General features: G+C 37.9%; 2 protein-coding genes and 1 long non-coding RNA gene across 5 annotated transcripts in view; all 3 read right to left on the reverse strand.

Moving 5' to 3' along the window:
- The window catches only part of LOC144638842 (delta-1-pyrroline-5-carboxylate synthase-like), a 28,162-nt gene extending 27,458 nt beyond the window's left edge, over positions 1–704 (reverse strand). For both annotated transcript variants that reach the window (XM_078498141.1, XM_078498133.1), the window contains exon 1: positions 350–704. In XM_078498141.1, coding sequence (XP_078354267.1) covers positions 350–607 — 258 coding nt within the window. In that variant the 5' untranslated portion in view covers positions 608–704. The remainder of the gene's footprint in view (positions 1–349) is intronic.
- A 2,929-nt stretch (positions 705–3,633) lies between these two features.
- Positions 3,634–8,037, reverse strand: LOC144643042 (uncharacterized). Of its 2 annotated transcripts, XR_013568840.1 has the most exons (4): positions 7,949–8,037; positions 5,116–5,186; positions 3,898–3,974; positions 3,634–3,786 (listed from the first exon to the last, which is right to left on the reverse strand). It is a non-coding gene; the product is annotated as an uncharacterized LOC144643042 (long non-coding RNA). The 2 variants fall into 2 exon arrangements; XR_013568839.1 differs by lacking the exon at positions 7,949–8,037 and having other exon boundaries at positions 5,116–5,539.
- A 1,938-nt stretch (positions 8,038–9,975) lies between these two features.
- LOC144641790 (uncharacterized) lies at positions 9,976–14,323 on the reverse strand. Its single transcript, XM_078500815.1, has 2 exons — positions 13,914–14,323; positions 9,976–10,911 (listed from the first exon to the last, which is right to left on the reverse strand). Exons 1-2 carry the CDS (start codon positions 14,245–14,247, stop codon positions 10,619–10,621), a joined length of 627 nt encoding a protein of 208 aa, XP_078356941.1. The 5' UTR covers positions 14,248–14,323; the 3' UTR covers positions 9,976–10,618.
- Positions 14,324–22,380: the final 8,057 nt, after the last annotated feature.

The raw sequence follows: 22,380 nt of genomic DNA on the forward strand, positions 1-22,380 counted from the left end.
TTTTACCTTGTTCTAGTGTATGATAATAAATGATAATGAATATAAAAGACTCATTAAACAAAGGAAATGAATACCAGATTATACTAAGGGTAAATTTGAACCACAACATAGCCACTACGAGGGGGGTTGGGGAGGCCCTCAACTTTAATGAGCTCCCAGGTCAAACCAATTAAGACAATTAACCTTGAATAGACGGGACAGTAAAGTCACAGTGACCAATACAATTTTAGGACGGTTTACACAAGAACCTATAGGTTATGGACTGACCATTTAAGCTTATACTAACAACCACTTTCAAAAACATTAGCACGCATAATTTCACTTTACTAAGACTATTAACAAATCTTACCTGTTCGACAATAGAGGCAAGTCTTCCTAGAGCCACTCCACACTCGTCATCTCTTGTGATAACAGCGGATCCGAGTTTAACAACGACTCTCTTTGCTTTTCGCTTCAATTCTGATCTGAACGCGATTCCCTTCCCAGTGTTCGAATGAAAAGAACTGTTTATCCCTTTGTCTAGCGCAGAGTAAGACCTTCCACGTGACCATAGGAGTGAACTGCGATAAAAGTTCGGCGCTAGATAACTTGCATTTATAGAACGCATTATGTCCTGTACAAATGTGTTAGCAATCACTGTTTTACTTGTATTACAGCCGGTATCACACTGATTGTTGTTTAGCTTGCGTGGCACCAGACTTGGGGGAATGAGGCGAGGCGCGAAACGATCTCGAATTCATCTCGTCCCCAAGCCCTTTCTTTCTCTGCCGGAGGGAGCGAGGAAACAAGGGGGGGAGAGAAACCGAAAACGAATTGGTGGAAACAAAGACAACGGAAGTCAAAATGCGAGGGAGGCGCGAAAAATGAACAGAGAAGACATGGAGGAGGAAGACGACGCCCACGTCCAACGACCACTTGTCGCTGTTACGGACAGAAACCATCCAGGAGGAGAAGACAGCGCAGATGCTGGGCGACTAGAGAAGTCAAGTCTGACGATGGCTCCGAACTGTGCCAGCCGCGGGCGAAGGCAGTCAAGTCCGTCCGCGTCACGCGAGCCGGACAAGACAGTCAGAGTGGACAAGAAGTAACACCTTCCGTGAATGTACCCAAGACGTGGTCGAGGAGAACCACGGAGGGAGAGGAGACCGCGCCCCGTCAGAGTCACAGTGCCTCAGTGGGCGGACGAGGCTGAGCCGGCGCGTCGAGGGGAGAACTCGTCAGCACGAGCAAACCAGTAGCGAGAGGCGAGACGGGAGGCGGCCAGGCGGACCCGGCCCCCAGCGCGCGCCCATCGCCCGGGGGGCACGACCCCACGCCGCGAGCGCCTAGCGAGACGCAACAGATTAATGTGATCTGTCAGAAATGCAGGCTGTGGAATAAAGTTTAAGGATGGATGTCTAGTGCAGAGAGGAGTGTAGGAAGATTAGAATGAGTGAGCTTTTGTCCTAGAATAGTTAAGCACTTAAGAGGAGGTGGGAGAGGATTAAGAGAGTAGTCAACATGCCATACAGAACTGAAGGAACTAAGATTTGCCACTAAACATCTTTTCCAAATGCCTCCGGAGGCATGATAGATGATGTGGTAACCTCTAGCGACTGTAACGAACAAGACAGGTGAAGAGATGTTGTCTGCAACAAAGGCTAGCTAGGAGTAACTGCGGCAGCCTGGGTAGTTAGAAAGTTCAATGCCTTTTGAAGGAGGGCGCCCGGAGACGGCGGGGGCGCGGAGAGACGGGAGAGGGTCAGGGAGCCGAGCCCGCGGCGGGGGAGGAAGGCTGGGGACGAGAATGTCTCGAATTCTCAAATTATCTCTCGAATCTAGCCAGTTCCAGGCTCTCGGAGTCGCTCGTGAGTCACGCAACGCTTTGCTGTGGGACAGGGACGCAATATCATTTAATCAAAGGCCCTTCGGGCTGTCTCGTGTCGTGTTTTTTCGGAAATGATAGCGTTGGGATGATGCAAACATTGCAATTATTGACAGTAGCCTGCGTAGGAAGCGTTCTTGTGCTAGTGATTTGTTGTCTTTCAATGATTTGTTATCTTTAAATTAAATCTCTTGCATTGACATCGTCCCCGTGACGAATCAAGGGAATCGTTAAAGGGGAGGACTTCTGGGCACTAGGCAGATGTGAGCGGAATCACTTAGATACAGAACCGCAAGAAGACTGGGTGCAAATATGGCGGGAGCTTTAAAATTGGCGGTATTTTGAGTAAAGTTTGCGGCAGAGAAAGTGAAGAAAACTGTTATTGGTTAAATTTGCACGTAGGTTAAGCCATATTTTCACTTCAGAGACACCGAAAACTGCAATTTCAAACTTGAAATGTACATCAGGTTCTAAAGAAGGAAATGATTTGTCTACTGTCTTCAGTAGAAGTCCGGTAACTCGAACTGGGATAACATGTAGTGTACTATTCATCTAATTTATTTAAGTGTAACACACGAAGCTAAGTGCTTTGCTACCTGCTGAAGTATTGATGTTCAACAAACCTGAAATAGCTTCTGTAGGGCAAACACATCCCGATATTATGTCTCTTGCCTTTTTTCCGTTACTATGTTACTTTCCCCACTATGCGTAGCTTTTAACAGACTTCTTGTTCCCTAGTTCGGTGTAATAAGCCAGGTTTTAAAACTTGGTAAATGATTAATTCTTGGGTAATTTCAGTTGTTCTGGTGCGTTGGTTTTCAGTTGACTACTGCATTATGTTTGGTTCTTTTCTAATACAGTCTAAGCCTGCTATTTCGTACTATGTCAATTGGAAGTGGGCGCTGTCTTAGTTCTCGCTGTTTGTAGCCGGCTATATATATACCGGGGTTTTGTAAGTTTCGTTTTTTATTCTACCTTTCCGAGCGATCAATATCGACATACCTATAGTTTATTCTAAGGCTGTCCCCCTTTTTTTATTCTTTTTACCGTCAAATGCGTTTTCTAATTTTCTGTCTGATCGGCATGTAATCAACAATTCACATAATTTGACGAGATACTAATGAATCCCTAACCCTTTTTAAAATATTTATTTTTTAAAGGTTTGTAGCTATTCTGTAGGTATAAATGACCATTCTGATTGTATAGGAATCCTGCTGCTGAAAATAGTGACCCTCTTCAGATCCCAAGGGTTGAGATTTATTTAGTGTGGGTTGGATTGAAGAAGTAAAAGTTTGAGCTCTTTGAAAATTTCCCGGGGTTTCCCCTACAATGGCCTGCACAGGAGTGGTACATCTATCACAAATTGAAGTATATGAAAGGTTAGGGAAACCTGTTTTAATTTAGCTATTAAAAGAGCTCTTACAGAAATTTAAACACTTGCAACTTAGAAAAACGGGCAGAAGTGCAGTATTTTTTAAAAAGGTATATGAGGGGTACCTTTTCCAATACAGGTAGGTATTGGGGAGTGGGATGGGTAAGTTAAGTTTTACAGGTTAAGCCTCCTTCTCAAAGATTATCTCCAGTTCTAAGTCACGCGCGTCCTGCCTAACAATTCAAAAAGAAAGGTGGTGGTGATGGTACATGTCATTGTAATCTAACAATTTTAGTTGCAAGTTCTTTGACTTGCAATCCGCTACTTACAAATAAATCAACACAACACCGTGATATATAAAACAACTTTTAATAAATAATGTTTACAAAGACTTGAGGAAAAACAAAACAAAAACAAATTTAAAGAAATATCATTCTGCAATTACTATTTACACAAATCAAAAAATTTTCACTAAGACAGGCAATTAAATATTACAAAAAATCCAAAAAAGAAAACCAAAAGCGATAAAATTAAATCCAATCTGTGGAATCTGTAGAAAACAAAAAGAAATATTGTGCACTCCATTAACCTCTGAGCCTTGCTATTTATTTTATTTTGTTTACTTGGTTTAGGGTTAAGGAAATGTAATACAAGTACTTACCATATGCTATATATGTCCGGCCACACAATAATAACAGCAACGTAACGGGAACAATAACGGTAACGGACGGGAAGGCCCTATGAAAAAAGAACAAAGTTTATTGAACTGAAATCAAACTTTCAAGAAGCTGCAACTGCTAATTTGTTTTGTAGTAGTCAAATTGTTATATATATTTTATTCTTTCAGGATGGCAATGTTAAGCTCTGGGGGGGGGGGGGTTAGGTAGGGAGGTGCAGCCTCGGCCTCATAAACCCTGACCGTGTTCACACGAACCTCTGATTTTCCTACCCAATTGATACGCCGTCTAAGACATTAAGAAGTACCTCACTGGCTTTGTTGTAATCATGAATTAAGCTAGGAATCAATGCTGAAATCAACGTAACTCAGCAATACGGAAGAATGTGTGAAAATTCGGCATGTTACACCTCTGCAGGCATAGGCATATAAGTCTATCCTGTCTGACATTGGTGCATGCAAGAATACCCCATTTAAGACAAAAAGGGGTGAAATATATACCCCGTTCAAGACAAAAAAGCCTGAAAACCATACCCTATCGGGCCGCACGTCCCCGTTTAGCCCTAATAAGGGAGTGCCCCCACCTCGGGTGTTAAGCAAGGCATGATTATAGATCTGCAAAGTACCACATGGGGAGATGCAAAGTTGTATTTCAAAACAGCTATCAAAATTTTAAGTTCAAGTGTCGCAAAACATTAATCTGTCCAAGTAACGCAACCCGTGACATGAAGCTTTAAAAATATATCTATAGCGTGCACGTAAATTTAATTAAAAAAAATGTATTGTAAACAAGAACCGGATGAGATATTGATAGTTATCAAAAGTAATTAAAATAAAAATGGACTTGACAATTTAGAGATAAGGCCTTTTAGCAAGCCGAAAGGAGATCGCATAACAAGTGTACTTAAGTGTTAGTATGGAAAGTCAAGGTTCAGATTGTTATCATCAGAATTGCAGATTGTTGACTCGTCGTTGTAAGTTGTACTGAACTGTTGGGAATAAAGTTGAAATACAGTCCTACGTTATTACTGATCGTGAGTGGAAAATTCCCGAACATTCAAGCAGCTACGAGGGTCTCTCAGAAAGAACAAATGCAACTGCTTTCTATAGATTTTGCAAATTAATTCTTTCTATATAATTGATCTTTCTAGCACTACAGAAAGTTAAAAAGCTCTAAATTAGAAATTCTAATATTTTTCTTACCAGATGGTTTGGGCCTTCCCGTGCAGTTTTAGGATCTTTTTATCCTTTAGAACATAACAACAACGATAAATCTGCAAAGAGATAAAAAAAATTGTTAATTTCAAAAGAACTGGAAATTGTTAAAATAACTTGACTAGCTTCAACTTCATTACTAACCCATTTGTCAGAACTATTCTCTATCGAACAACTAACATGATCCTCAACTTCATTATTGCAGCATTGATTACTAACAGAATAACGAAAAGGAATAGTAGATACATAATGATGTTCATCGATATGACCTATAACAATAGAAAAACGCATTTCATCACATGTATACCGCGATTCTACAACAGTCTCCTCAGAAAAACCAAGAGCGGATTCTACAATATTTATTCTCAAATTATAAGCATTTGCAACAGCTTGAACAATAAGAGCGTCACACCAAGTACTTTCTCTGCACATATTATTCAAATAGTGTGACCAAGACTGTCCTTCCAAAAACTGTGACAACTATGGTCGAACTCCACTCATGAAGGTTGTAGAATGTCAGTTTGTGAAGTGCAAGTTCCCGTAATCTATTTCTCAGTAACAAAGGAGAATTACAACTTCTACCAGCTATAGCCCTACCATTTTTATCAAAATCGAACACAGGACCAGGATTTGTTTCAATGTCACCACAAAGCAGAAACATTTTATCCAATACAAAAAACTTCTTAACAAATTTAAATTTCAAAAGCTCAAAAACATTCTCAACAAATAAACACACAGTATTTTGTTTTAATTTCTTATGTTTCCACACCCTACCAAAATCATAGTGTGACTAGACTGAGCAAAAGAAAAACGGCATACGCTACTCATTTTAAACCTCAACTTTAAATACAAACACGAAACATACTCGTAACGATTCAATGTCTCAGCACGAAAACTACCACAAAGAAAATTTCTCAAACCTGAAGAGCGAGGAACTTTATACTTAATATAGTTCCTTATGCCACGTTTAACTGCACTCTTCTTATGAAATAAGCTATGAATTTTCTTAAACGAAATCCGAGATGGAGCTCTATCCCTTTTCTTACGAATTCTCTTACACACTTCTCGCCGATGAAAACAACATTTGTAAGAGCAAACAGTAATTTTACTCTCATCGAGCTCACAAAATTCAAAGCCAAAATAATTCTTACAACAACAGAAACGCACACTTTCAAATTTTCTTTCATAGACACTTCCATTAATACATTTATGACAGTTCTGACAAATTCGACAAATAGGTTTCTCATCCATTTATTTTAACATATTTCCGTGAATTAAAAGCACTTAATAAAAATAGATGTAACCTTGAGAATACTTCTAACATTTGCGAACAACACTGATCTTCACAACACTCCATATAAGTAAATAACTAGAACATCTCTTCAAAACACGTAAAACACGTTTAGAATGCTAAACAGCTATCAACATTCTCTCTATTATCTATTGTATCGAATTAATCAAAGAAACCCAGCACCACGCACACCACAAACAATATCCATATATTAACTCACAAAAGCATGTTACTGCTTTGCTTCCGACTAACCATAAATTTAAATTCAAAAATAAACATATCACTTCCACCAACCTAACTATATAAATTCCAAAACTTTATTCCTCGTTTAAACAAAACAATAATTTCAAACTCAGAAACTTCCACAAAACCATACTTTCGTGACACTAAACATTGTTTGATTTTTTACAACGATATAATAAAAAAATCTGCTACGTTCGAAGCACTTAAATCACGCGCATAGTTCAACAAAAAATACCCTGTTGAAACCTTAACCGTTATTGTAAGAGTTGTAAACAGAAATGATAATTCATTTCAACTTTTTTCGGAAAGAAAAACACCAAATTCCAAATCGACACTAAATATAAACCTGGTAGACAGACAATACAAACCCGAAGCTATCATTAAAATACAATAGATAAAGTACAACTGTTCATAATCTTCATACTTTCCAGAATAGCTGTTATTAAAATATACCAGAAAATAAACTATAAACAAATTTCAAAAACTCATTCACCTAAAAAGCAAAATAAAAACCGCTTTCTTTGCTCAATCAAACCTGCCTTATACTGTAACGTAACAATCACAAAATCAAAACCCTTTACCGACCTTTACCCTTTTCTTATTTCAAAACACAATCACGCATGGTTAAATATTCTAGTTTGCCCTTTTATCCATCAATTATAAACTACACTACTCATTTCTAACTAACCTGATGTACTAATAACTTCCCAAACTATGTTCCTTGTTTAAACGAACCATGCATTATTTCAAACTCGCAATTTCTCGAAAAACACTACTTTCGTGACACTAAAAAATTGCTTGATTTTTACAAAGATATAAGCAATAAATATGTTACATTACCAGCACTGAAATCACTCACATAGTCTAACAAAAATATCCTGTTAAAACTATTGTTAGCGATATAAACAGAAATCAAAATTCATTTTAACTAATTCCCAAACTACAAAAGTCAAATTCAAAACAAATACTAAATATAACTTCCTACACAGCCATCGCGAGGCTATTTATTCTCATACTTTACACAATCGCTGTAGCTGAAACATTAACTATACAAGAAAATAAACTGTAAACAAATTTAGAAAATTCATTCCTCTACTAAGAAATATACAACTGCATTCTAGCTCCTTTGTTCAATAAAGAATAGCTGCGTTATACAATTACGTGACAATCAAAAAACAAAATCATTAACCAATCTGTATCTTAGAAGTAAATCATCCTTACTAAAATATTCTGATTTAATCTTTTCTCTCCATCAATTATACATTATATTAAATAACTTTAACTAACCTGATGTACTTTCTTATTCCTCTCCACAGCAGTGTTGTCTAACCCAACAATTAACTTTCACTAATGCTTTATCTTGTAGACTGAAATCGGATATACCATCTACGCAAAATATTTTACCCGAGCAAACTAAAAACTCTCTTCTAATTGTCCCAACCGTTCCATTTAAAAAATATAAAATTTAATCTAGTAAACTCCTCAAATTTAATAAATCTCTTTCACTCCTTTATTTGCATTCTACGCCGTGATTTTCATTTCAGTTAAAGTTCAATTCTCATCAACTAAAAACCCATTTGCAATTAACACTCTCAACCGACAAACCATTACAATGAAACACGGCAAAGGCAAAACATTTTCAATGGAGAAATACTTTTCAACTTCTACTTATAAACAAAAATTATTTGTTCTTTCACAACACCGAAAAATCCGACGGCCTCACAACCGAAAAAATCCGGCGGCTTCACAAAGCAAATGTTGACATGGCGGGAAAAATATTGACATGGCGGGAAAAATATTGACATGGCGGGAAAATATCCCCCTGTACAATTATCTCGTGTCGTCATGACAACGTCGTCATGACGACACGAGACAAAAACGGTATGAGTTCACGATTTGTGATAACAAAAAAACGATTGCTATAGTTGATTTTGTTGACTGGTGATCGAAAATGTCGACCGCTATGGTTGAGATCAACGATTGGTGATTGAGAAATGAATATAATCCAAAAAACGTAAATATGGGAGGCCTTTTATTTTACGCGCGTTTATTTTAAGTTACAAAATGAGACGAGCGCTATAGAAAAAATGTTTGGCGTCGAAAAAGGTTCATCCAAAGGCTAGTGTCGATCGATGATCCAGATGTTTAATACTAGCAGCTGACAAGTGGAATAAGCGGGGGACAATTCATACAATTTTACATGACCTAATATCCGGGTAGTTCCTCATAACAGTGTCTACGTGCGATTTCGCAGGATTATTGTTAAATATCGCTGGCCTGATATAGGAAAATCCCGGGAGAAAAATCTGCCGATACTAAGAAGACTGAGTAACAGGTCCCTTGCAGAACATTGCTACGAGAATTTGTCAATGAAAAACATAGGTGGCGGAGCAGGACGGGCGATATTTTTGTTGCCAAAAATATCGCGGGCGCAGCGTGAAATTGGTTTGTCAAGATATTCCGTCTCGTGATCTTTTCACAGATCGTTTTAACAGGTTCGTTTTTGGCGAAGTCATAATTATGTTGTAGGACTTTCAACAAACCTCCTCTCTCCAAAACGCAACTAGTAGATGTCCACAAACTGTTTAGATTGTTTCTGGCGTTATCTTTGACATTGGTGACTTCTGAGCCTACACTTTCTCCCTTCCGACGACAAAAGGGCTACACCGTAAGCTCCAAGAAGAAGGATCGTCTGAAATGTCATTAAAAAAATGTTTAATTAAAAGGATTTCTTTCACTGAGAACAATCATGAAGAAACCAATGACGTCTTGTCTGTAATGCTTAACGATCGAAAGTTCAAACATCTTCGAAATTGCCGTGGAAAGCTTCGGGAAACTTCGTTTATCTTCGGAAAAATTCGAAAAATGATCGGAAACGTTCGTATGGCCTTCCAACAACAATTGGAGAATCTTCAAAAATCTTTGGACTAGCTGAACTGTTTAATATAAAAAAAGTTGCTAGAACGGAAAAAATGTTGCTCAAGAAATGGAAAAAATGATGAAATTAGCAAGGACGAAAATCTTGAAACCGCGTTAATGTTTGAAATTGTATGGCGGCTAAAAGTTTGAAAAAACTTTGTAAATAAACTTTCGTAACCACTTTGTTTTGAAATTCTCTTGTTTTTGCACAACCTTGGAAATTATGACGCTGAGGCCACCGCGTTGAATTTCCTTTGCGCTGTTGGTTTTTCACAAATCCTTGAAACATGACCCCATACGGTTTTTTGGTGTAAGTCATGTTTTGCTCGATCATAATAAACCGACAAAATAACACAAGGACATGCATCAGAAACGTGTATTGAATTTTTTTTTAATATTACAACTGAAATCCCTTTTAATGTTTCAATTAATATATATACAAACGAAAAATGAAACTGTTTACTTATAAATCACCCCTGCATAATTTTCTATACCTGATTAATTTTTTTTTCTTTTGTTTAAATCTGCTTAAAAAAACTATCCAGTCCCTCGCCCGCCTTCCTCTTCTGTCTTTCAGTGCACATGCACGGACCGGCCAACTGGACAGCACAGAAATGAACGTTAACGTTTTGGAATACCTCCTGAGGGGAAATATTGTTTTGGGCGCATATCCACATCGTATTAAAAATAATGGAGTTCCAAGCAAGGAATTGTAACAGAAGGATGCGGGTTTGATACTGAGATCTTTTACTGTATGTTATAGTATTAAATTAAAAGAGATCTTTAGTATTTGTTTTTCCTGCCATACTCATGCAATAAATTCACTTGGTTAATGACGAGTGATCGATTAACAAACTCTCCTTTCCTATACATAGGTTGGAGCGTGTTATTTAATGCATAAAACTCGTCAGTTTAGATGTCTTAGCGTATAATATATACCGGTAAATATCACATTAATTTAATCACTACGTCTAGTGGGATAATTATTGCATCAGTTTGATTCAAAGCCATAGAAAGTCATTCATTGTTCAAATAAGTTCAATTTAACATTTGTCCGTCGCTTAGACCGTCTGCGGCGTCCAGTTGGTTATCAGCGTGTCCAGCATACAAATGTTCCTTTCTCCATTTAATTCTTCTGTTCTGAAACCAAATCTTCACCTGAGTTTCTGAGAGATTTAACTCTCTGGCAAGGCGCTCCCTTTCTGTGCCAACAAGATACTGTTGCCGGTCAAACGCTGACTCCAGTCGCTTTAACTGATCTGACGTGAATATGGTTCGCTTACGGCGCTTCTTTGTTTCTGGTTTATCCCTCAATCCTACCGCCAGGCTACCTGACAAAACCGGACAGAACGACTGTTAAATATATAATTGTTAAGTATACCATTTGAAAGCGTTGCATAACTAGTATATATGTATAGGTTAGAGTATTGATGCTGTCCCGAAGCTTCATTAAAATTCTATATGTATGTATATATGTGTATGTATTTCGCCCAAAAGGCGTCGCTAGTAAATTTTATGTTACATTTTGCTTGTTTTTCGAAATTGTTAAAATTTGCTAGATGAAATAAACATCAAAGATCCTTGTGAGGGTTGAACATAAAACAAACTACTAATCTCTATTCTGGTCTTCATTGATCATTCACTCAGGGTCTTCGTAACAAGAATTCCTACTTCTGGTCACTCTGTGGATTTTAGTGATGTGCTTCCTCTCGAGGACGTGAGTGGAAGTGTGGCTTAACTATCTACTCGGCTAGGAAATTTTCACACTGGCTACACACAGTCAGAGCGCTAGCGTTCCTGACACCTGCGCAGACTTTTTATTACAATACGTACATGATGTACTACATCAGGCGTGTAATTTGTACCAGATATCAAATTTGTGGAATGATGCAAGATTTCTTTGCCTATTTGGAGGGGGACAAGGGGAAAGGGGTTGTTATCAACCATTTTGCCTTCTCCTTTCTTCTCACTGACCACGTTACGAACACCATATAAAAATATGAGCGTATATTAATGCCTAGGCCATGAAAACTAAGTAAAACACCTACAATACGTTAAAGAAAACCAAGGTTTGAAAATAACGTCCCCGTTTATCTGGAAATTTTGAAAAATCTCGAGTATGGTGTGTTACTTTTTGCGGATATTTTAGAGACTTTAACGGGATGATTACATTGATAATCCATTTTGAAACAAGATTTGTTGATATTTTTTTTTTTTTTTTTTTTTTTTTTTAGTTTTAAAACCAGCAGCAAGCTACTTGTAAACACAATATGTGTCAAGAGAGTTTCAGGGGAGATTAGCCTAAAATTTCTTTCACTGTCGGAAATTTTGCAAAACATGCGATACTGCCGACTTGACCTCTCGCCAGAAAACTTAGTTAAAGTTTTAGATGTATCAAATATTTTGGAGTAAGGGCAATCTCTTCTGACTCGTTGTTGGCAACAGCAGTAGAAATCAGCGTTACGTGTTCAATCTTTCGCCAATGAATGTTTCATTGTAAACAGAAATGATACGTATATATAAGCATCATGGTCGATAGACCACGAGGCACAGCGCACGTATGGACTACGGACAGTTTTCAACTCAAACAAGCAAACTTTAATTTGAGAAAATCAACTCCAATTTTTATGAATCAAACTCCAACTTACGAAACACAAGCACCGATTTTCTATAAAATCATACCCAAATTATTTTTTTCAAAAATCAACTGACCTGATTTTTACTACGTGAATTTCCCTTTGAAGCTTTTCTGTGCGTAAAGTTTCCAACAACTTTATTCGTACTCAAATTTAAATTAAATTTACAAAAATCAGTTGAGTAAAAATAACGCGTTGGGTTTGATTTAAGTTAACACGGCTCATACTGACAATGTGTTAAAAACAATTAAGTTCAGAAAAACCTTTTAATGAAGAGAAAACAAATTTAAAATGGTATCAATGGGTAAATAATAAAAAGCAAGAAAGAAAAAACTGAGAGGACGCAGAACCTTTACTATCTGGATAAAGGTCACTTCAAATCTCTAATTAAGCGTTTCCAAAAACAGTCTGAGATCAAACTTTTCAAATCTCTATTCCGCTTAAAATGTTTTTAAACAATTTCAGATTTATCACTGCTTTATTTCTTGTTTTATTGAAACATTTTAAATTACGATTAGCTTGCCGTTTTGTTGTCGCTTCCTTGAACAGCCTTTTATGATCTCTTTTTGAGTACATATGAATAAATTAACGAACAATTACCTGAAAAGTGTGCACAGAGAACAATAAGCCGTAAAATACAATTCAAATAGAGTTTTCCGAAGCGGACCTTAATGGACACATTTTTCCGCGATCTTTTCAGTTACCCATTAAAAGACATTATCTGCTGGCTTGTTCTCTTTTTACTATCCCTCAGGAGTGGGAACGAGCTGTGCATCCCAGAAATGATTTGCCTTGAGGGCACAGCGGACGTTCCCCGGAGACAGTTACACTAGTATGCTCTAGGATGATATGTGTACCCTAACGAACGCGGAACAGCCAGCGGATCCACGAGAGAGCAACAGTGGCAGATGCACATCCATCATACCTAGGCACGCACGCCACCGGCCACCCCAGCCCACCCCGATGTGCGATGTGACACGTGACTTTCTTCCGCGTGTTGTCCCCTCAAGGGAGGTATATCACCATGCAGTGCAGCCCAAGCTCTCGTCAGCCTGGGCGCCAGTCCAGACGGCCACAGCGAGACAAAAAGCCGTAGTTCGCGCCGGGACAAAAAAGGAGGCCGGGAACGAAAAGAAACAAGCAAAAGATACCGCCTCATTTCATCCCCTGTGGCAAAAGCAGTGCACCGAGAAGTGGGAAGTCCACAAGTAGCTGCGAACTTTCATGTTCTTTGAGACTATTTGTTTTGGGCCGTGTTTCAGTGTTGTCTTGTCATCCTTGTGAGTTTCACAGGTTTCACAGGCGATGCGAAAAAGCCGCCCCCAACTCCCAGGAACTGCACCACCCAGAGTGCTCTCGGATCCGGCCAGGAGCATCCACCACGATAGACACGACGCGGGCGCTGCGCGGGGAAGTCTTCCATCCGTTTAATCGGAAAACTCAATACACGAGGGGAAATCGCAAAGCTTATTTTTAATCAGTTTAACGCAGTACGCAATAATTGAATTTTGATTCTTCTGGGGTTGAAGAAATGCGAGTAAAAACCGTAACATTTTACTTTTTGCAAGGTACATCGAGATGGCGACAAGAAAATTTACGAATCAAAAATTCTTATTTAACTGGACTTAGACGGTTTCCGAGAGAAGCTGAGAAAAATAGCTCATAACTAAATTATTTGCCGTTGTAATTTGACTTACCTTGCTGTCTGCTATGCGATGTTTGACTAAACGGGAAAAACAACTGCTGGCCGGGGAGACAGTGAGTCGAAGGAACATAAAATCCTGAAGGCCTTGAAATAACACCGAATGCAGACGGAACAAAGGCGGAACGCTCCGTTTTCGAGTATAGTCGTGGATCTCCTTGCATCTGTAGCAGCGAACTGGCTTGCAATCGTAAATGAGATTCGCTTGGTTTTTGGCAGGAAAGAGGCGCTTGGCAAACATGGCCACTGTTTCTATCCTCCACACACCTCGGGTACGGACAAGAGCAGTAAGAACGCAACGGGGACTGGTACACACTACCCGGCTGCATTTTGTACAAAAAGAAAGCTTCACTTATTTCCAGTAATAGTTCTGATTTAACAATTTTGTCTTGAATCTCTCCAACTAGTGCCCTGTGAGCATCTAAGTGGAGAGTAATTGAGTAGCTGTATTTATCGAGAACTGTTGCCTGACAACTTGAAAGTTCCTACAAACACGTTTGCAACTTATTTAATTTAGTTATGAAAAAGCGCGGCAAGCTACACCATTGTAAGCCATTTATTTTGATGAAAAACGTTTTTAATGAAAATTATGAACGCATCAGTTCCCGGCATCTATTAGATTAAGCGCTATTCAGTGTTCTCGAAACGTGAATGGTTACGTTTCAAACACGCGCTTTGAGCTGTAAGTGCGCGATAAAAAGGACTATTTCTTTGTATAAATGTTTGTCCTTATTTTACTGTTTGTCCATATACTTGTCGCTTGGTTTAACATTGATCCATTAGTGTAATGTCCTAATTTCTCCAGTAGGACAAACTAATTTAACACAGGCAACCAAAGCAAAAGAAATTATATGGAGTGAAACTGAGAAACCCTTATGATAGAAATAAAGGATCAGTTACTTAATACATTTAATTAGCATAACCTGATAACGCTGCGTTTATTCATTATTCCATGGATAACAGAAGGAAAAGAAAGAAAACTGTCTTTAGCCGACACCCTGGCTCAAATGTGCACTCCCGTTTTGGCTTGTTGTCTTCACAAAAGAATAAAATTTTAGTGTCTTCGGTCTCTTCGTGCTATGTAGCTGAACATAGTATTACTTCACGAAGCCGCAAAGCGAACACAGTCAAACTACATGATTTCACGTCGTCTACTTCGAAGTCGGTCGGTTTTATAGCTTTAAGCGTTTTAATCTTATACTGCGTAAGAGATTTTCGACAGAGACAATACAAATTTATTACTCTGTGAGAACAATAAAACTCAGAGTGTGAACAAAGAGTGTGAAATCTAGGGGAGGCAAGGACTTACAAGACTGTTTCTTTTGCACTATAAATAAACAACTTGTTTAATAACAAATTTAATTCAAAACTTCATACCATCTTATATTATCACACGTTTTGGTTTCCTGCGCTTTCGACTAAATTCACTTCAAGTGAATTGTTTTATTTTACAAAGGAATCACTAGCAGTCATTTGTTGCCTCCTTATCACATTGTGTTTACGTCTTAAACTCAAATGTTTCGAGATTTACCCGCATAATATTATCTTTACTCCGAGCCCAATATAAAGTAATAAAATGAGTAAGCTGAGATGTTTTTGTTCTTTTTTTTGCTCTTCTCTCTGCGCGTAACGTGTTAGATAAGCGATTCAGTATTGTACATGGAAATAATTACTTTTCTTCACGTGGTTATAAATTCCGTTTTGGGTGATTAATGTACAAAATGAATTTGAGGTTTCTTTTATTATGACTTGGAGTGGACATAAAGAATATCTAATTGCCAAACAAATTAGAATCTTTATTCTTATTTCGCAGCGACTTTCACTTGTTCGAGTGATGAGGGAAAGACTTGTTAATATAACCTTGTCATCAGGGGAAAATACCTCGTTACTTTAAATTTGTAAAAGGTACTGAATAAAAATATTAGAAGAGTTCTTTGAAAGTAAAATATAGACAGGAAGACGGTATCCCAGGAGAGTCAATTTCTTTTGAAAGAATGTGTCATTATTTACGACAATGGAAATAATGCAGCTAAATGCTTCTAATTACTGCAGCTAAAGCTCCCAAAAAGACACACAAACCTTTCATTGTACAATAGCACGGACTTACAGAGGCCTGTATAAAAGACACGAATTAAGACAAAAGGGTTCAAAACAACAAAAGGGTTCAAAACAAAGTAAGAATCTATTCTTTTGACACAAGTAATTCTAAAATCAGAGCTGGAGTGCTTTTTATTGAGAAAGTGATTGGTACGAATTAAAGTCATTAAAAGAAAATGGAAAATATCATACTGATAAGAAAACTGAAACTAAATAGGTATTTAGTGCATTGAAAAAATATATTCCGGTTTGTTGAGAAGTATACTCGAGACATAAAGGGAAATCCTTTTTTTTTTCAATTTAAAATTGTACGAGAGTAAGTGTCCATAAGGTGGTACACGAACTCATTGAATTGAATCGGCTGTCAAAACAAATAAGCGTGGCGTCTGGAAGTCTGTGGACAGTGGTGAAAAAAAATATTTCGCATCAGCAAAACGAGTTAATGTGTAAAATAAGATTTCAACAAAAGCCATGCAAACTTTCCCAGCAGTTTGGTTTTTATAGAAACCTTAAAAATCGAATTCCACTTATATAACAAATAATTTATTTAGCACCAAGCAAACGTGATGATCACTTCACTCAATTCATTGAACTTCTCCTACATAAATTTTGCCTTAGCTCATTTAGACCTAGCTCTCCCATTAAAGAATAGATGAATGGCAATAGTTAGCACATTTTCCAACACCTTTATTAGTTTCACTTCCAACTGATTAGTTGTCATTTCCCTCCATCTTAGCCAAAATAAAAAAAAATCAAACTTTCTAAGATACCTTTACAGGAGATTCGAACTGTAAACTATCGATTATTTTAAGGTGCCAGTTTAAACAAAATCCGTTGAAATTAAACTGCATCAATAATTCTTGAGGAATACATCAAACTAAATGAAACTTGACATGGGGCATAACGTCATTTCTGTTTGTAGTCTGCTTTGAAGTCAAGTAAGTGCCAAGACAATGACTTTGTTATTGTCAAGCAAACCTCCCGGTTAGCCAATTATCCTAAAAACATTTAAGTTCCAAGATCTCTTTCACGCCTATACGGCTTACATGACCCCCGCATATATCCGTCCTCTTCTACATTTCAACGTCCTTCACACTAACTTTACAATTTAGTTGAACCAATTTTTTATTAAATAAAAAATTGGGAACCATTCAGCCTGCTACGCTTGATTTTAACACAATAAATTCCTTTCATAATAAGACTTCACGCATACATAAATCCATCGTCAGCTTCCATGTTTGCCGTCCGATTTTAAGCCCCGTCCGGTAGAGTCAATTATTGGATGAGGTTTTGAGGCAAAATGTCTTCAGCTGGAGATGAAAGCTGAGGAAGATAACACTTACAAAGCCTTAATTATTCCTGATAATTGTTGTGTTATGGAAGAAAACACCATCAACGTAAGGCACTTTCCTACAATATACCCCCTGTTTAGCTACACCAAAATAACAAATGAAATCTCACATCAGCGTTTTTACCCTCACACCGATCATTTATATAACATACATGTATTAAAAAGATAAGTTTGACGATTTAATTTACCCCCTAGGTTACCCCCCAGGTAGGCAAAAATAAATTTTGATCACCCCCAACACGCAATAAAATAGTTTTCAAACAATTCTTATTTAAATCTTATCTTTTAATTATTCTATTCATCGACATCTCCGCTTACAAATGTTTAGGACTTTTGTCGCACTTTTTTTAGATATTTCGGAGTTTTTTTTTCGGTTCAAAACCGCAGAACAGTGCCAGTAATCATGTCCCGAAATTTAAAGCCGACAAACACAGTTTCTATCACTTCTTTTGTGGAGTTTGGTATTTATGAACTATATAGGCCAGTCATAGTACACTACACCCAGAACAAACAGAACAAAAGTTGCCGATATATTTTAGCGCAAGAGAATTTCATGACCTTAATCTTGCCGATTTTAACCCGGCTGCAGTGTTGTTAACTTTGTGGCTTGGCTCATGTCGTCGCACTGTAACAACTGTAACAGAAATCAAAATGTAACATGGCGCGCCGGACGATTTTTAGCGCAACATTTTGTTAATTGCAGCAACATGTTGCAAGTTTTTTGAAAGCGATGCAAAAACCAGTAACTTCAATGCCTGAATTTCGTTGGTGTTGGTTCGTGTAACACCCTCAGTGCACCAGAATGCACCATGGGAAGCCGCCAGCCTTTCTCCTGGACTTATTGCGGTTTGCATATGGAGATGACTTTAAAGTAAGTGAGCGCGCGCGATTTTTATTCACAAGTTGTGAAGAATAACAAAACAAGCGAGCGAGCGCAGAGAGCAAGTTCGTTATTCTTCACATGTTTCTAACAAAAAACATAGAGATCCTTCTGACCTCCCTCTGAGACAGGAATATCATAAGGCGTACAAAACATTAATTTAATCCAAAAAACTACAACTCCTACACTCCAAAATTGACCGGCTTGCAAGTAAAAATAAGAAGTCAAGAATTTTGGAGTTATCTGAAATCGATTAAAGAAGACAAATGTCAAAGCTTATTATTATATACCAATTGATAAACTTTTTAGCTACTTTATAAAGTAATGTTTAATAAACAAGCAGGAGTGCTTTATCAAGTTTAAAACATGAGGCGCAGCCGAATGTTTTAGACTTGATGAAGCACGATCTGCGAGTTTATTGAACGGCTTCAAAGACATTCCTAAATAAGCGTGTCCCAATAGAGTTCATATCATCGATGCCTCTGTGGCGTTGGAAATTAGCATACGAAAAAAATATTACGTAGAAAATAAGTATGCAAGAAAATCAAATCTCACACGTGTTTTGAACTGAACGAAGAGGACATGGCGTCCACTTCCAGGGCTTTTCGGAAGCCTAAAAATGCCGAGGAAGAGAGGAAATTATTAGAAAGTGCTACCCCAAAGTCAACACAGGCAGCGACAAAGTGGCCCTTGAAAATTTTTCGAGAATGGCAGAATGGTAGGAAAAACCGAAGTCCAGCAATCGAGCCTTGCGCCTTCAGAACTGACAACTCTAAAGTGCAATGCTTGGACACTGACATAACCAGTACGACGGCTGAGTCATTGAACTTTTGGCAGATTAAATTTGCCAAAGAAGTGTGCAAAGAGAATGGTGAAAGGTACAGAATTTTTCTGGATCTGTATTTAACAACTGTACTATTAATTTTGTACAAAAGTAAATGTACTGCGTGTGTAAAGAACATTAAATATTCACCACCATTTGTTGTTTCAGTTGATGTATTGTTAATTAATATTCATAAATCACGTGCAGTGACTTTATATCTGATAAAACACCGCATACTAATAAGGAAGAGGTTTTATCAGTATAAAGTCGATCCACGTGACGTATTATTGACCAGTTGATAGGTTGATGGGCTTATGAATTATTAATGAGTTTTTGAAAGATTCTTAAGAGAATCTTCTTGTTTGTCTCCATCCCAACTTTCCGTGACAAATGAACTACCAATCTTATTAGAAGACCGTATAAACAACCACAATCATTTAGACGAACATCCATTAAAGAAATTCATCATACTACAAAATTATTAAGGTGATTCCATTGAAAAAGAATTTGTAATCAAAATCTTTTAAAACTTTCCACAGTTGTTAATTACAACTAGTACATCAAATAAATGAAAATAATAAAAAGAGCGGGTCACTATGCTTGTTTTTGCGCCTTAGAGCTGTAGTGTATAAGTACTTTGCTAGTTTGTAAAAGCAATATTAAAAAACCTAGCCTTGGTTGAGAGGCGCTCATTACATACAAAGTAGAATATCAATATCGCCCTTTAATAACACAAACGCCGAAATTTTGCCGAAAAAAGCAAAAGTAATGGAATAAAAGGGCTATTGAAGCAGCAATATGCTTCCATTGAAACACGTAAAAACGGAGTCAGCCACGACTTTGTTTTTGATTACATACGAGAGTTTTGGTATTAAATTTTACTCGGACAGTGTGTTAAAGAAAGAGATCACTGTAAAACTGTTAAAGGGAATTAAACAGACTTCCTGTAACACAACTTACAGCAATGTAATAAGATTTCGCTGCACCATATAATTTTCATAATTTCGATGGCATCGAAAATGGCGGAGGCTGACTAGGGTCCTTTAATGAAGATTCAATGAGAATATTTCAAAATCGGGAACCAAAAATTCTTAAAACTTAGATATATAATTGAGAGTCACTTTTTCTTTAAAATTATGTAAGAAAAGGGGGGTCGTCATGCTCATTTAAAAGAAAACGACCATTGATTTCCCTGAAGAAGGCAGTATTGCCGAAACGTCGGAGCAGTTTTACACCGCCATTTAACGTCATTTTGGAACATTAACATTTATTTCATTGATTTCCCTGTCGAGCTTCTCCTCTTAGAAACGTCGTCACGACGTAATGACGGTAATGTTCTGTAATGTTCTGTGTGCACGTGCACTCGTGCGCGCGCTAGATGAGGCAAATATTATGCGCAGAAAGGATGCGCAATGCAATTCACTGGAATCACCTTAAAACCAGGTAAGGCTCCTGGTTCTCATAAAACACGTAACGAAATGTTAAAAACGGTATACCTTCTCTAAAGGCGGCAATCTGTAAACTGTTTAATCTTATGTTAATATCTGGCGTCTTTCCTACCTCTTTGGTACAAGGGCCTTACTACCCCTTTCTACAAATCTGGTGACAAATTAGATCAGGCAAACTATAGAGGAATCTACCCAGCTGTCTCGGCAAACTTTTCACATCAATTCTTAACACTGGGCTAAAAGATTCCCGGGAAAAGATCATCTAATCGAAGAAAACATTTTGCACCGATCTTTATGTAATTAGCTTTCATCTTTCTTACCGTACATATGATCACATTTTTACTCTTAGGGCATTAATTGACAAATATGTAACCAAAATATTATTCATTTGCTTTATTGATTTAGAAAGCTTTTGCTTCGATTTTTGCTGAGAGGAACTACCGTGGATAAATAAATTCATCTATCTGTGGCCTTTTTTAAACGTGGGGGGGGGGGGGCAACATACTCCAAGCCAAACGCATACCCCCTCCCCCCGGGGGGCATCCCCCTACTCAAATTTCCCAAAATGTCTTAAACAGTGTCCGGTGTGTCCGTAATCGATTTGTGACAATGCATAACTTGGTCAGTTCAGACGATCCTGCTTCATAGTGCTCTGCACTTAAGTCGCCGATGCCACAGGTAATGTCAAAAACAATCTTAACAGATTGCAGATTGAGTTTCGTTGAAAGTCCTAAACCATTTTATCCCGCCAAGCACGATCCACGATCCTGACAAACCAAACGATTTGTGTCTTGACGCTACAATCTTGGACAAAACTAGTTGAAACAAACGAATTTCACGCATTTTTCACAAATGCCTGACTTGCATCGGGTAAAAATATTTTATCCCCCTCTCCCCCTACTCAATGTTGTTTCTTGAGGTTTGCAGTTAGACAGGCTTTGTTTTGAAAACACTACAGCATTAACAAAATTGAAATGGGGGGAGGGGGTTGCAAAACTGAACTCTGTTAGCTAAATTAGTGGAAATTTGCTAAGTGTTTAATATTTTGTCCAAGATTGTAGCGATACGTTGTTACTAATTACACAAATCAAAAGAATATGATTATTCATATTCACTTGCTCATATCTTGCTGCCAATTTTTCAACATATTGTAACTTTAGCGTCATCAGGTCATCATAATCAACTTAAAAAAATCGAGAAGGGCACTTGTCATTAAATTACAAAATGGCTTGGAATGAAAAGCACCAAAAGCGGCTAAACTTCCTAATTGAACTGAATTGAAAAAAAATGATTTGAAATTCCGGTTACGCGAATGGAACAGTAGTCTCTACTTTCAAAGTTTCGCACGAAAATACAACATAAACCAAAGCAAAACAAATGGCGGCCTCGCTGTCTCTTTTACTTGCTTTGTAGTTTTTCAATGACCCCGAAGTTAAAACGGACGACATTTTAGGCGAGGACGGTGATATTACTTTTTAGGGGTAGCGAGCTGTTATATGCGAATACTTACCAATCGCAGCTGTGGCCATTTCTGCTGTTGTACTAGCTATGTTACGCGAGCAATCATGCTCGTTAGAGTAAGAGCGTAAGCTTTCGGTGAAAAACAAACACGCCGAGGACTGATTTTGTGAAGCCATCTTGACTATGCGGACGATGCGCACACGTTCGATTCCGGCATGGAGATACTAGGCCCGAGCAGGAATGGTCGAATGGTATTTTCCAGTTGTTCCGTTATCCCACAGGTAGCCCAAGCTCGAAATACGAGCCTCGGCGCCGCTCGAAATAGAAGGATTTGTATGTGGGAAATAACGATTGTTTTTGTAACCTATGAAAATGCCTGAAAATGGAGCGATTTAAATAAAA

This window comes from Oculina patagonica, chromosome 2 (genome assembly GCF_052425735.1).
Source record: "Oculina patagonica isolate OP01 chromosome 2, crgOcupat, whole genome shotgun sequence".
Lineage (NCBI taxonomy): Eukaryota > Metazoa > Cnidaria > Anthozoa > Scleractinia > Oculinidae > Oculina > Oculina patagonica.